The 14,525-nt window shown below is 43.8% G+C and overlaps 1 protein-coding gene across 2 annotated transcripts in view; it reads left to right on the top strand.

Annotated features, from left to right (window-relative positions):
* GRM8 (glutamate metabotropic receptor 8) overlaps positions 1–14,525 on the top strand; it is a 1,957,382-nt gene that overhangs the window by 78,738 nt on the left and 1,864,119 nt on the right. For both annotated transcript variants that reach the window (XM_077264926.1, XM_077264927.1), the window contains exon 2: positions 10,340–11,158. In XM_077264926.1, coding sequence (XP_077121041.1) covers positions 10,634–11,158 — 525 coding nt within the window. In that variant the 5' untranslated portion in view covers positions 10,340–10,633. The remainder of the gene's footprint in view (positions 1–10,339; positions 11,159–14,525) is intronic.

Raw genomic sequence — 14,525 nt, forward strand, 5'->3', positions numbered from 1 at the left:
CTCTTTGTTTCATTGCAGCCATTTGGTAAATTCAAAAAAATCATTTGTTTTCTCATTAATGTACACTCGGCACCCAATCTTGACTGGAAAAAATAGAAATGTAGTAATTTTTGCAAATTTAATAAAAAAGAAAAGCTTAAATATCCCACGATCATAACTATTCAGACCCTTTACTCAGACACTCATGTTTAAGTAGCATGCTGTCCATTTTCTTGTGATCCTCCTTGATATGGTGCTAGTCCTTCATTGGAATCCATCTGTGTTTAATTAAACTGATGACTTTATTTGGAAAGGCACACACCTATCTATATAAGACCTCACAGCTCACTGTGCATGTCAGACCAAATGAGAATCATGAGGTCAAAGGAACTGGCTAAGGAGGCCAGAGACAGAATTGTGGCAAGGCACAGATCTGGCCAAGGTTGCAACAGAATTTCTGCAGTACTCAAGGCTCCTAAGAGCACAGTGGCCTCCATAATCCTTAAATGGAAGAAGTTTTGGACCACTAGAAGTCTTCCTAGACCTGGCCGCCCAGCCAAACTGAGCAGTCATGGGAGAAGAGCCTTGGTGATAGAGGTAAAAAAGAACCTCAAGATCGCTATGCCTGAGCTCAAGAAATGCCGTAGGGAGATAGGAGAAAGTTCCACAAAGTCAACTATCACTGCAGCCTTCCACCAGTGGGACTTTTATGGCAGAGTTGCCTGACGGAAGCCTCTCCTCAGTGCAAGACATATGAAAGCCCGCATAGAGTTTGCTAAAAAAACACATGAAAGACTCCTAAACTATGAGAAATGAGATTCTCTGCTCTGATGAGATGAAGATAGACCTTTTTTGTGACAATTCTAAGTGGTATGTGTGGAGAAAACCAGGCACTGCTCATCACCTGCCCAATACAATCCCAACAATGAAACATGGTGGTGGCAACATCATGCTATGGGGGTGTTTTTCAGCTGCAGGGGCAGGATGACTGATTGTCATTGAAGGAAACATGAATGCAGCCAAGAACAGAGATATCCTGGATGAAAACCTCTTCCAGAGTGCTCTGGACCTCAGACTTGGCCAGAGGTTCATCTACCAACAAGACAATGACCTTAAACACACACAGCTAAAATAACACAGAGTGGCTTCAGAACAACTCTGTGGCCATTCTTGACTGGCCCAACCAGAGCCATGACCTAAACCCAATTGAACATCTCTGGAAAGACCTGAAAATGGCTGTCTACCAACATTCACCATCCAACCTGATGGAACTGGAGAGGATCTGCAAGGAAGAATGGCAGAGGATCCCCAAATCCAGGTGTGAAAAACTTGTATCATTCCCAAGAAGACTCATGGCTGTACTAGCTCAAAAGGGTGCTTCTACTCAATAATGAGCAAAGGGTCTGAATACTTATTACCATGTGATATTTTAGTTTTTCTTTTTTAATAAATTTGCAAAAATTATTAAATTTCAGGGTTTTTTTCAGTCAAGATGGGATGCAGAGTGTACATTAATGAGAAAAAATGAACTTTTTTGAATTTACCAAATGGCTGCAATGAAACAAAGAGTGAAAAATTTAAATGGGTGCAAATACTTTCTGTACCCACTGTATTTTTTTCACTCAGATGCATTGTCAAATCAATTGTATTAGTCGGTAATCCCAAACAAGTATTTCGGTCATGAACTCAACCTTCCTTACATAAATGGATTGCACCAGGAAATAAGTATAGATGAAGAAACCAACGCCATACTAGATTGACGTGCTTTAAATGGCAGTAAAACAGCCAACCATACATGTTTTCCTGGTGCAAATCACGCATCTGAGGGAGAGCAGAGTTGATGACAGAAATGTTATAACACCAGGTTCCATACAAAGGAATTTTGTGGATATCATCCATGCTGCTGAACAAACATCACATACATATGATTTGATATGTGGTAATTCCTGAGGAAGAAGTCATATGTAGACTTCGAAATGCATTGAATAAAGCCACCATTCCTTTTCTTCAATATGTCCGGACTTCTATTTGTTCAGCAGCGCGGATGATATCTACAAATTCCTTAGCATGGTTCTTGATATGGTGAATGCCTGACCTGTGGATCTGTGGCAGCTGACGTTTATATGTCTTGCCAAAGGGCACCAGGTGAGCAGTTTTCTGAATAACAGATTCTGAATCTATCAGATAAGACCTGTGATGCAGCGATCACTAACAGGTTGGGGAATAACCTCTTGCAAGACCGTATTATCTTCAAAGGTCCAACTGGTTTTTTTTACTCCATAAACCCCAGTGGCACAAAACACAAAGTAACAGCCTTCATAGCATGGCAAAACAAAGTAACAGTGTTCATAGCATGGCTCTGCTCCATCAGGACTGTGACCATACACACTTGGTAGAGTCCAATATTCAGGCTCGCTCTGGATTACCTGCTTGTCAGTGTTGCAGGTTTTCACTGGCTGGCATCACATGGGTCCTGTCCTCTGAAGAAGCTGCATACGGACGGGGATCACCAACTTGCCTGGCAGACACACTTTAGTCAGTTCCAGACCCACCGAAGGTCGGTAGCTTCCCCCACACAGTAGCCATCACTGGCTCTGCAGATCCCTGGCCTAACCTCGTGCTCTTCAGGGATCTGGTCCACACACAGGACCTCCCAACACAGAGGCCACTGAGGATCACGGCCTCACCAGGTGCTCTTCAGGGATCTGGTCCCCACTCTGGACCTCCCAACACCCAGGCCTTTCCTCTCACAGGATCTTCCAGCCAAAAACCATTCATGCCCATACACATGACCATATGACCCACATCCTGGTCACATTACATAGTTGTAACCACTCCCATAGGTGGGAGGTGTGTGTTGCTAGTTCAACCCACCTAGCTCTGAAACTAGCTCTGCAACCCTCCCTTTAAAACTAAGTAAATACTTGTGGGACTACAGGTCCCAGAACAACATTACTGGCTTACTGCGCAGACTTCCTCTGCGACACATACTGGCCATTTACAATACTGCCAGTCACTGTTCCACCATCACAATTATGCTTCCAAGCGCATACTGAGGAGCCCATACAGAACCCCCTAGCAGTGACAGGGGTCACTGCCTCACAGACCCTATTTGTGCTTCTTATCTCCTACAGTTCCCTTAATTGATAACACCAGGTTTGGATGATGAGTAAAAATCCATTTGATTAAAGAGTAACAGTAGTTTTAATTTTTATTTTATAACTCAATAGTACACATGAAAATGAGCAATTTTGTTATTTTATAATAAAATCTGCTTCTTTTTCTGTATCAGTCATCAGTCAAGTTCTTAATGCTGAGATAAAATCTGTATTCAGACTTTCCCATAACCAATCAAAGTGCATATCCTTAGACCTCTTTCCTTTCATAGTGACATAATTTAAATGTGTTACATTTGGGCAAAAAAGGGTAAAAGTGGAGTGATAATCGAGCAAATAACTGCACTGACTTCACGGTAACATCTGGCTGTAGCATTTTTGCAGTTTACTGTGAGATACTTTTAATATAACATATAATGTTGAGTCACTCTAATATTAATTTCCAGACACAGCATATGGCTTTTACTCTAGTGCTCAGCTTCATTAACACTGTAACATTGCTGATGAAACTAGTGCTCAGAACGTTCTACAGTTGCCACATTCAGGGGGCCACAAACCACAATTGACTCTCAATCCGCTAGTTAGGGAACATTAGTCTGCAGCATGACAACCATATATAACTGTACTTAGACAATACAAAATAGCTAAAGGCTATAATGAGGAAAAAAAGAAGAGGAAAAACTCCCTTTACAGAATGGATGACTAACTATTAATTGGACACTAGTGCAAAAGAATGTGGTCAACTAAAGGATGACAGTTAAGGAAAACTGTTAAAATCAATTTAGCTGACATTTTTCAAATTTTTCTGTTCAGCTTTAAAACTCTCCACCACCTTGTAAATATGTATGATTTATAGTGATGAGCGAATATATTTGTTACTCGAGATTTCTCGAGCATGCTCGGGTGACCTCCGAGTATTTTTTAGTGCTCGGAGATTTAGTTTTTCTTGCCACAGCTGAATGTTTTACATCTTTTAGCCAGCATAAGTACATGTGGGGATTCCCTAGCAACCAGGCAACCCCCACATGAACATACCCAAAGGAAGACCTCTCAGTGGAGGTCTGAGGTCACATGCTCAGGTACTGCAGTAGCTCCTAGTGGTCCTCTAGTAAGGTCCTGAAGTTGCCCAGTTACTGTAGCAGTTCTCATTGGTCCTCTAGGAAGGTCCTGAACTTGCTGAAGCTATAAAAGGTTCACATGGCCGCACGGCCATGCACTAGTATACACTTGTTTACGTGTGTGCTGTGAGTGAAAGTCGCTCTTTAATCATCCCCTCCCTTGTGTTTGAATGCTCGCGTAAGGAGGATGATTGTAATCTAGCGCCCGACTTGTTACCATCACTGGTACACAAACAGTGTCTATTGCTGTGACCACCAGTGCGGCGCCATGCGCTATCACCACACTTTCCAAACCCAAGTCTGGGTGGTTAGTGGCGTCCGCCAGTGCGGCATCGCATGCACTTGGAGCGCCCCCAGATGCAGGGCCGCGGGGCACTCGATACCGAGCCTCTCTGTCTTGGTTCTGGGGTTGTCATGGTGGCTAGACCCGATCCATGACCCTGCTAAGGGGCGTCCAATGAAAGGTGTAGGTGATGGTGCGTAGTGCAGTTCACGGTGAATAACAAGGACACAGGGTTGCAGTCTCTTCACCTCTTTACTGAAGGCTTCAAGGTCCCCAATCCAGAGTACGGTTAACAGGGCTGTAAGAGACCGGCCAGTCCGATGGCACCTCCAGAGTTCCCTTTGCAGGTGGAAATCTGTGCCTACCTTCTAGCGCCTGTGTGTTGTAGTACTTCCCTGCTGAGCACCACGGGATAGTCCTCACAACTGTTGTGTCTGCTTCTGATGTTATTTCCCACAACTTATGTCTGTTCTGATCTTCTTCTCTGTCCCCCAGAAGATATGGATAGGATGCACCCATATGACGGGAAGGCCTGGAGTTCTTCCGGGACCCTAGCGTCGCCTCTCTCCCACAGTTGCCCCCTATGTCTTGTTAGGTGATTTTAGTGAGACAGCCAACCTAAAATCAACTGTCCTGCCTCTGTTTGAAGTATTGCTTGGAGCCTAATACTTCCTCGGCGTTCTGGCCACCGGCTACGCGCCTCAATAGGATGTTGCCTCGATCTTACAGCACGACTCCTATTGGTGTTATCTCCTTTTTGCTTTGATCTCGTTTCTCACTCTCCACAATAAACCTCGCTTCTTGTCCTTTCTTGAGATACCGCCGCGAAGTAGAGCAGGTGCGGTTCCTTAACGTTCTTTTCTGTTCGCTAGGCCACTGTCAGGATCCCACCCCTGACAGGGACCCCCCTGAATCTTCCCCTGCAACACCCTCTGCCACAGGATGTTGCTTGGTTCCAACCCAGTCAGCTTTCTGTCTAACTTTCTATCTAACCCCCAGTTTTACCAGATTGTGAGGAGTAGCCTAATACATAGCGCTCTTACCTCCCCCTGGAGGCCAGACTATGAAGTGTATTGGTGTCTGTGATACCTGGTCAGGTGATCTCCTTCAGTGCCATCAGACATACCATCACTCCCCTTAGCGGCAGAGCAATGTTACTGCAACCACCAGGTATCTGGGGCGCTGCACTCCCCCCAGTTAAATCCAGTACTCCTGGACTGGGAAGAGAACAACAATACATGTCAGCAAAAAGACATACAATTTTTGAAATGCAGAAACAAGTAAATTTGAACAGAGCTTCCCTTTATGGGAGGTGAGAACACTTGAACGTTACAAACAGAACATGGTTAAATATTTTAAATAACATCCTATAAATAACTTTTCTTACCCAGCCGGGTATTCTACTTAGTGCAAATTCTCAACAATAATCTAACTTTGCCTCTAAGGACGTATAAGCTGAATCCACTAAAGGCTTACTATAAAACTCCTAAAATATCAATTAACTTTTATCACTTCTCTCTTCTAAGTGCAACACTTTCTTCTTGATTTGTCTTATGCAGGACCACCTGTCTATCTGCCCAGGCCTACTGCCTCTTTTCTTAGCACAATAACACTGAACCATCTCTCTATGGCTCCTAGGAGGACTCACCATCTAACCCCGTACGGGTTCACTTCCCTGTCCTCAATCTCTAGCAACATTATCAAACATTTTCTTATAACTAACTAACTATATATTACTTCTACATATAAACATTATTGCTACTTCTCTTAAGGCAACATTATACTTTAAGTGCTATTGGTGAACGTTCCCTTTAAGAGGGAACCAAGTCTCTTGGAGGTAGCGCAACTTCTCAAGCTGCAAGTTCGTGTAAGGTAGGAAATCCTGTACTGTTTCCAGGAACAGTTTCTTCGCAAAGAGTTCTTTTTCTTGTAAAACCAGTAGGGGGCACCTTTAATAAGGTGCAAACTATTTACAAAAAAAGTTTGTGAACCATTCACCGTCCATGATTCGGTAGTCTTTAAAACAGTGATGAACCAATCAAAAAGGCAAAATAGGGATCCCGGGTCAACTAAGTGATCCCTTTAAGAGATAACCCTGTTCGGGTTATAGCAGCAGAGAAACACAAAAAGACGAACAGTTAACTATATACATTTGACAAAGAATTACTGCTTACTCATGTTCTGGCTGATCCGGAGGTGGCCTCCTTCCGGGCCTCACCTGACAGACGGCCCGTGGTGGTGTAGAAAGGCCCAGTCCTCGTCTAGGCAGCGGCAGCACTCCTCTTTGGGCCACCCTCCTCAACCGAGAGCGGCCCCATCCCATGGATACATGATGGGTCAGGATTTCCTTGGGTTCAGCGGGGACAGGTTCCACTACCTTTTCCACAGGGGGTTCATCCTCTGGTGTTCCGGCAGCAGCCTGGAGAGCGACACACCGCTGAATGCCCCGAGCCATCCAGCCGACCTCCCTCCTCCACCGGGTATAGGTCACTGCGTCTCCGGGTTCCAAATCGCAGTTTTCGTCATATCTTCCACCGCAGGGCTCCACTTCCTTCCGGTCAACACGGACCTGCAGTGGCTCTCCAATTTCTTGAATGACTCCCCTTCCTTCCCGAGGGTTAAAGAATACCACCACACCCCAGTGCGACGGTGGGACCGCCTCAGCGCTCGTCAGGTCGATCTGGACCACAGGTTGGGGTCTATTTCTCCATGCCGTCATCAGGTGCCACAGGTGCTCTGCCTCCAGCAGGATCCTCAGGCCCTGTGCCTGCAGCTCACACTCTGCCGTGGCCGGAATGGAGGAAGCGGGGGACACCGGAGATAAGCGGACCTCCGTGGGCTGGCCCAGCCGAGAGATCACACAATCGTCGGCCTCCCGGCGGCGCGCTACCCGCCGGGCCTCAGCTGTAGCCACACACTCCTCGGATGGCGGCCAGTTGGGTCTGCCCAGCGGTAACTCCGTAAGGGCCAGTCCCTGTAACGATGGCGAGTCTGGGGCTGTGACGGGTAATGCAGCCTCACGCTGGATCGGGTCGTCCCCATGTGGTGCTTCTGACGTCGCCATCTTTGCCTCCTCTGTGATGTCTTCTTCCCGCGCTCTCTTTCGTGGGCGGCCCCATCTCCATGGTCTCCACCCTCCAAAGAGGATGAGAAGGCGGACCTCAGCCGCTGACGGACACGTCCTCAGGATACAGAAGTATTTAGATTGGGCGGCCATCGTCTTTCACGCCCTTCAGCTTGTCTATTATTATTATTATTATTATTATTTATTGTTATAGCGCCATTTATTCCATGGCGCTTTACAAGTGAGGAGGGGTATACATAATAAAAACAAGTACAATAATCTTGAACAATACAAGTCATAACTGGTACAGTAGGAGAGAGGACCCTGCCCGCGAAGGCTCACAATCTACAAGGGATGGGTGAGAATACAGTAGTCTACGCCCACATCCACGCCCTTCTTCTCCTGCGCTCTCCTTAGCGCTGTAATGGCGGCGGTTTTGGCGGGAGCTTTTGGCGACAAGTGGCAATACACAGTCTTTGCAATAAGTCACAGTTCAAGCACAGTAAATCACAGTTCCAAGGCACACATGACCTGATTCTTCAGGCTTGAATAGATCCTGTTCGTGACGCCAAGTTTGGAGTGCCCCCAGATGCAGGGCCGCGGGGCACTCGATACCGGGCCTCTCTGTCTCGGTTCTGGGGTTGTCATGGTGGCTAGACCCGATCCATGACCCTGCTAAGGGGCGTCCAATGAAAGGTGTAGGTGATGGTGCGTAGTGCAGTTCACGGTGAATAACAAGGACACAGGGTTGCAGTCTCTTTACCTCTTTACTGAAGGCTTCAAGGTCCCCAATCCAGAGTACGGTTAACAGGGCTTCCCTGCTGAGCACCACGGGATAGTCCTCATAACTGTTGTGTCTGCTTCTGATGTTATTTCCCACAACTTATGTCTGTTCTGATCTTTTTTTCCGTCCCCCAGATGATATGGATAGGACACACCCGTATGATGGGAAGGCCTGGAGTTCTTCCGGGACCCTAGCGTCGCCCCTCTCCCACAGTTGCCCCCTATGTCTTCTTAGGTGATTTTGGTGAGACAGCCAACCTAAAATCAACTGTCCTGCCTCTGTTTGAAGTATTGCTTGGAGCCTAATACTTAATAGGTGTTCTGGCCACCGGCTACGCGCCTCAATAGGATGTTGCCTCGATCTTACAGCACGACTCCTATTGGTGTTATCTCCTTTTTGCTTTGATCTCGTTTCTCACTCTCCACAATAAACCTCGCTTCTTGTCCTTTCTTGAGATACCGCCGCGATGTAGTGCAGGTGCGGTTCCTTAACGTTCTTTTCTGTTCGCTAGGCCTCTGTCAGGATCCCATCCCTGACAGGGACCCCCCTGAATCTTCCCCTGCAACACCCTCTGCCACAGGATGTTGCTTGGTTCCAACCCAGTCAGCTTTCTGTCTAACTTTCTATCTAACCCCCAGTTTTACCAGATTGTGAGGAGTGGCCTAATACATAGCGCCCTTAGCTCCCCCTGGAGGCCAGACTATGAAGTGTATTGGTGTCTGTGATACCTGGTCAGGTGATCTCCTTCAGTGCCATCAGACATACCATCACTCCCCTTGTTACTGCAACGACCAGGTCTCTGGGGCGCTGCACACTCTCGTGCTATTTAATTATTATTTCTGTTACGTGCGGTACTGCGGCCCTGTGACGCAACAGGGTTCGCTTCTTTCACACAGGGTGAAGCTAACCCGTGTGTGTATCCTCATTGTACCACCATATAGTCCGTCATTGCTTAGCAGCAGGTTCCATCTCTGCACGGTGGACCCCGGGCTGCGAACGCACCTTATTCCTTTTCTCTAATTATTTGGTGCGTTCCTCTAGCCCTAACAATTTTTTTTTATAGAATTTTTTAATGCATTTTTACATTTTAGTAGCTGTTTTAAATGATCCCATGCATTTTTAACACTCTTTTTTTTATCCAACTGAGGAATCTACAGCACAGAACTTAAAAAAACAACACAACTTGAGAATACTTTCAAGATTTGAGAAAATATTTTGGGAAAAAAGGCCAGGGTTCCAATAATCACTGGGTGACATCAATACTGTCTAATTCTTCAGTTAGAACTTAGACTAGCCTAGACAGTCTTGAAGTCTGATAAATGTATCAATGTAGTTCATGCTGTTTGATAAATCTGGCATATTTTAAGACTGTATAGACTAAATTTACCCTTCCTAATAGTTGACATACTAAGAGAAAGCAAATTGGTCTCATTAGGCAGTGACATCCTTTCACTTAGACCTTGTTTTCTTACACAGAAAGGGTCTAAAACACATTAGAAATATTCAAGTAATTTGGCATAAATTACACCAGAATTCTGGTGTATTTAACTTGATAAATATGCATCACTGATTTGGGTGCATATCATAGTTTAGTAATGGCTGACAGCCACCATCTCGTTGCAGCATTTTTTGCTACAAAAAATATATGTAGAAAAGCCAAAAACAACAAAATATTATTCACCTTCTTTAAAGTTAATATCAGAGTTAATACTAGACATAATTTATCTTGCTGATTGTAAGTCGCCTATCTTTCTCATCAAATAATGAAGCAAATTAGACTTGTTTTTTCAGCACAAATCACTTTCAATATTGTTTTCATGGTCATTGACCTGAATTAGGCAAGGTATGCAGTGCAGGAAATGAGTCACAGCAATCTCAGCGCACAGTTGCATCTGTTATTTCAATGTATTTGTTAAGGTAATGTTAGTTATGTATTTGGCATATCTGGAGGGCTAGTGCAGAGACTAAACATATTTTGTCTGTTCTCTTTTTCAGGTGGACTGTACCTAATGAATATGACTTGGAGACAACTGTCTAACATTGAATCACTGCGAGACCTTCCCGATATAGTAATTCACCTGCATTATAGTCTGAATATGAAGAATGTACAAAATTGAATAAGATGTTTTAATTCTAGTTTTGAGGCTGCTACAGAAATTGCTGATTTATCAGCTCAACCATCCTATATAGTCACTTAGTGGGCACTGATGGTAGCATCTGTTAGATGCAACTTGAAAGGGTCTACGATATTGCATCTTAAATTACACCATTGGCTTTCGGATAGTAAACATGTCTTTGGCAAGATTGGCGTTGGAAAAAAAATCAATGTCTGGTGGTCTTTCCACAATGTTTTTGGTCATAAGGCTATACTGGATCTTAAGCTTGATACATACAGTTGGAAGTCAAGAATATGCCCACTCTATCCGAGTGGAAGGGGACGTTATACTTGGTGGTCTTTTCCCAGTCCATTCAAGAGGAGAACGTGGGGTGCCTTGTGGGGAACTTAAAAAAGAAAAGGGAATTCACAGACTTGAGGCAATGATGTATGCCATAGACCAGATAAACAAAGACCAGGACCTTCTTCCAAACATTACTGTAGGTGTCCGGATCCTTGACACCTGTTCAAGGGATACCTATGCCTTGGAGCAATCTTTAACCTTTGTGCAAGCTTTAATAGAAAAAGATGCTACTGATGTCAGATGTGCAAATGGAGATTCACCTATTTTTACCAAGCCGGATAGGATATCCGCAGTGATAGGAGCTGCAGCAAGTTCTGTTTCCATTATGGTTGCTAATATATTAAGGCTATTTAAGGTAAGGTGTTTTACTTACATCCATACTTGCAATTCTTTGTCTATGTGTAGCTTGCGTTTTCCTTCAAGTAGAATAATTTATGCAAAGCGTGCTTCTTTTTATGGTTTACATTGACAAGCTCTGAATGCAGCATGTGTTATTGGAGTACTGAAGTAGATGAAATGTTTGTCTGCCAAGAGCCCTTGCATTCTCACTTTCTTGTTTTAATGATCCATTTACCCCTGTTAGCATCGGAATCATCTTTGCAGCAAATGAATATAATCTGGTGATGCACAGTAATTTTGTACTTCTCAAAAGATTTCTGCAACAAGATATGTTTCTGAATTCCTCTTATAACCTTTTGAACACAGGGAACACCATTAAGAAAATATATGGATCAATAAAGTCAATAAAAACTCATTGTGCATATTGTGCCGAACAGAAGGATATGTAGTTTAAATCAGAATCCTTTCTAATGCAGGAATAAATCAGGGCACCATCATAAACACTTCATCACTCCTTTTTGCAACCATGATGTCATAGATGAAACTTCAATCTTTCCAGAAGATACCAAACCAATCAAAGAAAAAACAGCCAGAAGTCCAAATATATATAAATGTACAAAAAAACTTTATTCTTAATAATGACAGATAAAAACATAACAGAATGAAGCAATCCCCGTGCTACCCATGGCATGCACCTGTAAAGGGCAGGGGATAGGTGCCTCTAGTATAAATAGGTCCACTCATTAACCATAAGGAAAAGCCAATAATCATGTAGGACTAGTAAAAAGTAACTGCATGTAAAGAGCAATGAAGTCTACAATTTAGCAGCAGCGCCCACACACAATGCACAGTATACATACCGGTTAATGCAGGAGTATATCTAATACGAACGGGCACCTCACCCCTGTCCATCCCGACGCGCGGTTCGGCTAATGCCTTTCTCAAGGGGTATGCCGGTGTAATTCTGGGTTCATTATATAGAGACAAAGGGGCACAAACTGATGGGACTGAGATTAACGGGCTAACCAATAGCGTCGTCTGGAATACCTTCATTATCTGCACTCGGTACACCTGGACGCCTCACACAATCCAAAAATGGCCGCATAGAGTTTTTCAGTTATGGTCTCCAATAAGATGGCCGAAGGATATGATATGCGCATGCGTTGGCGCTTTATGACCGTACAGTACTCCGGAACTTCTTTGCCTGTCCTGTGTATCATGGTACTGTCCTCCCGGGAGCGCATGGGGCCCCATGTGCTTTCCGGTGTGAGGCGTCCAGGTGTACCGAGTGCAGATAATGAAGGTATTCCAGACGACGCTATTGGTTAGCCCATTAATCTCAGTACCATCAGTTTGTGCCCCTTTGTCTCTATATAATGCACCCAGAATTACACCGGCAAACCCCTTGAGAAAGGCATTAGCTGAAATGCGCATCGGGGTGGACAGGGGTGAGGTGCCCGTTCGTATTAGATGTACTCCTGCATTAACCGGTATGTATACTGTGCACTGTGTGTGGGCGCTGCTGCTAAATTGTAGACTTCATTGCTCTTTACATGCAGTTACTTTTTACTAGTCCTACATGATTATTGGCTTTTCCTTATGGTTAATGAGTGGACCTATTTATACTAGAGGCACCTATCCCCTGCCCTTTACAGGTGCATGCCATGGGTAGCACGGGGATTGCTTCCTTCTGTTATGTTTTTATCTGTCATTATTAAAAATAAAGTTTTTTTGTACATTTATATATATTTGGACTTCTGGCTGTTTTTTCTTTGGTTGGTTTGGTATTTACTGTTGCAGTCTGTCCATTATGGTCCTATTCTTGGTCCCATTTTATTTAAATATGAGTATACCCCATTTGGGGTGAAAAATAATGTTGGTGACCTCTTTGTCTTCCACAATATCTTTTTGCTTAAATCTTTCCAGAAGATCTAGGCAAAGGAGTTCTTTTCCGGGAAGAAAATTCTCTCCTGTGCCAACTATAGGAAGCTACCCTGTAAATCAATGTATGATCCATAAAAACCTCTCTGAATATATAAATCATTATTAGCCAAGATAGACACCCATCCAGTGACCCAGTCTTCACTGATGAGAAAGAAGAACCATGAATCAGCTATTGTTTTTTGACCAGTAGTAAGGCTAGTGCTAAAGGTCCATATTTATTTAATATATTTATTTAAAGAATTGACAGTATGTCTACACTATTTTGACTAAAGTATTGTGACACATTCCATATGTATACTAGTTCTTCCAAACCCAACCATGTCTTTATGGACTTTGCTTTGTGCACTTGGGCACAGTCATGCTGGAATAGAAAACAGCCTTCTCCATACTGTATTCTAAAGTAGGAAGCATACAATTCTCAAACATTTCTTGGTAGGCCAAAGCCTTATTTGTTCTTTTTACTGGCACTAAGGGCCTGCACCAAACTTCAGTGTGTACAATACAGTCAGGCACACAACGTTCTCCTGACATTCACCAAACCCTATCTCATCCATTAGACTGCCAGATGACCAAGCACAATTTGTCCTTCCACAGAACATGTTTCCACTGCTCCAGAGTTAATTGGTGTTTCATTGTATGCTTAGTATTGCACTTGGTGATGTTAGGCTTTAATGCAGCTGCTTGGCTATGAAACCCATGCCATAAATCTCCTAGAATCCTGAGGTTAATGCCAGATGAGATTTAGAGCTCTTTAGTTATTGTGTCAGCCGAGTGCTGGTGACTTTTATGCGTTATGTGCCTCAGCACTCGGTGTTCCCACTCTGTATGTGGTCTTCACTTTGTGGCTGAGTTTCTATGATTGCTAACTGCTTCCATTTTTCAATAATACCACTCTTAGTTAATCATGGACTGAGTGTGAAGAAAGAAACTTCATGAACTGACTTGTTGCAGTGGTGACACTCTATTTCAATAGAGTATTGTAAATTAGTAAAACATTTCGAAAAAGGATTTTTTTTTTACAAATGTTGGTAAAGTCAGACTGCATGGCTGGCGGCTGGGTATTATACACCTGTGGCAATGAGACTGAATGGAAAACCGGAAATAAATGATTAAAGTTTACCTTCGTTTTTTTTATTGATAGGTACTGCCTAGCATGTGCTGCAGATCTTGAGACCTCCACTGATCACAAGAGCCACATTAAAAGTTAAACACATCAGTCACATGCTCTCATCTCCTGCTTTAGAGTGCACAAGAAGAGGTGCATTGACTTAATAGAAAGTTAGTGCGCCTATACAGAGAGTAGAATACTAATTTTCAGGTTTTCTGGTGAGGTCGTACTCCATTCTGTGCAGAGTGCATCTGCCTGACAAGCAGCAAATTTCAGGATTTCAAGATTCACCTCCACCGATCTGCCAGACATATTACGTCATGTCTATCAT

This window comes from Ranitomeya variabilis, chromosome 5, assembly GCF_051348905.1.
Source record: "Ranitomeya variabilis isolate aRanVar5 chromosome 5, aRanVar5.hap1, whole genome shotgun sequence".
Taxonomy (NCBI): Eukaryota; Metazoa; Chordata; class Amphibia; order Anura; family Dendrobatidae; genus Ranitomeya; species Ranitomeya variabilis.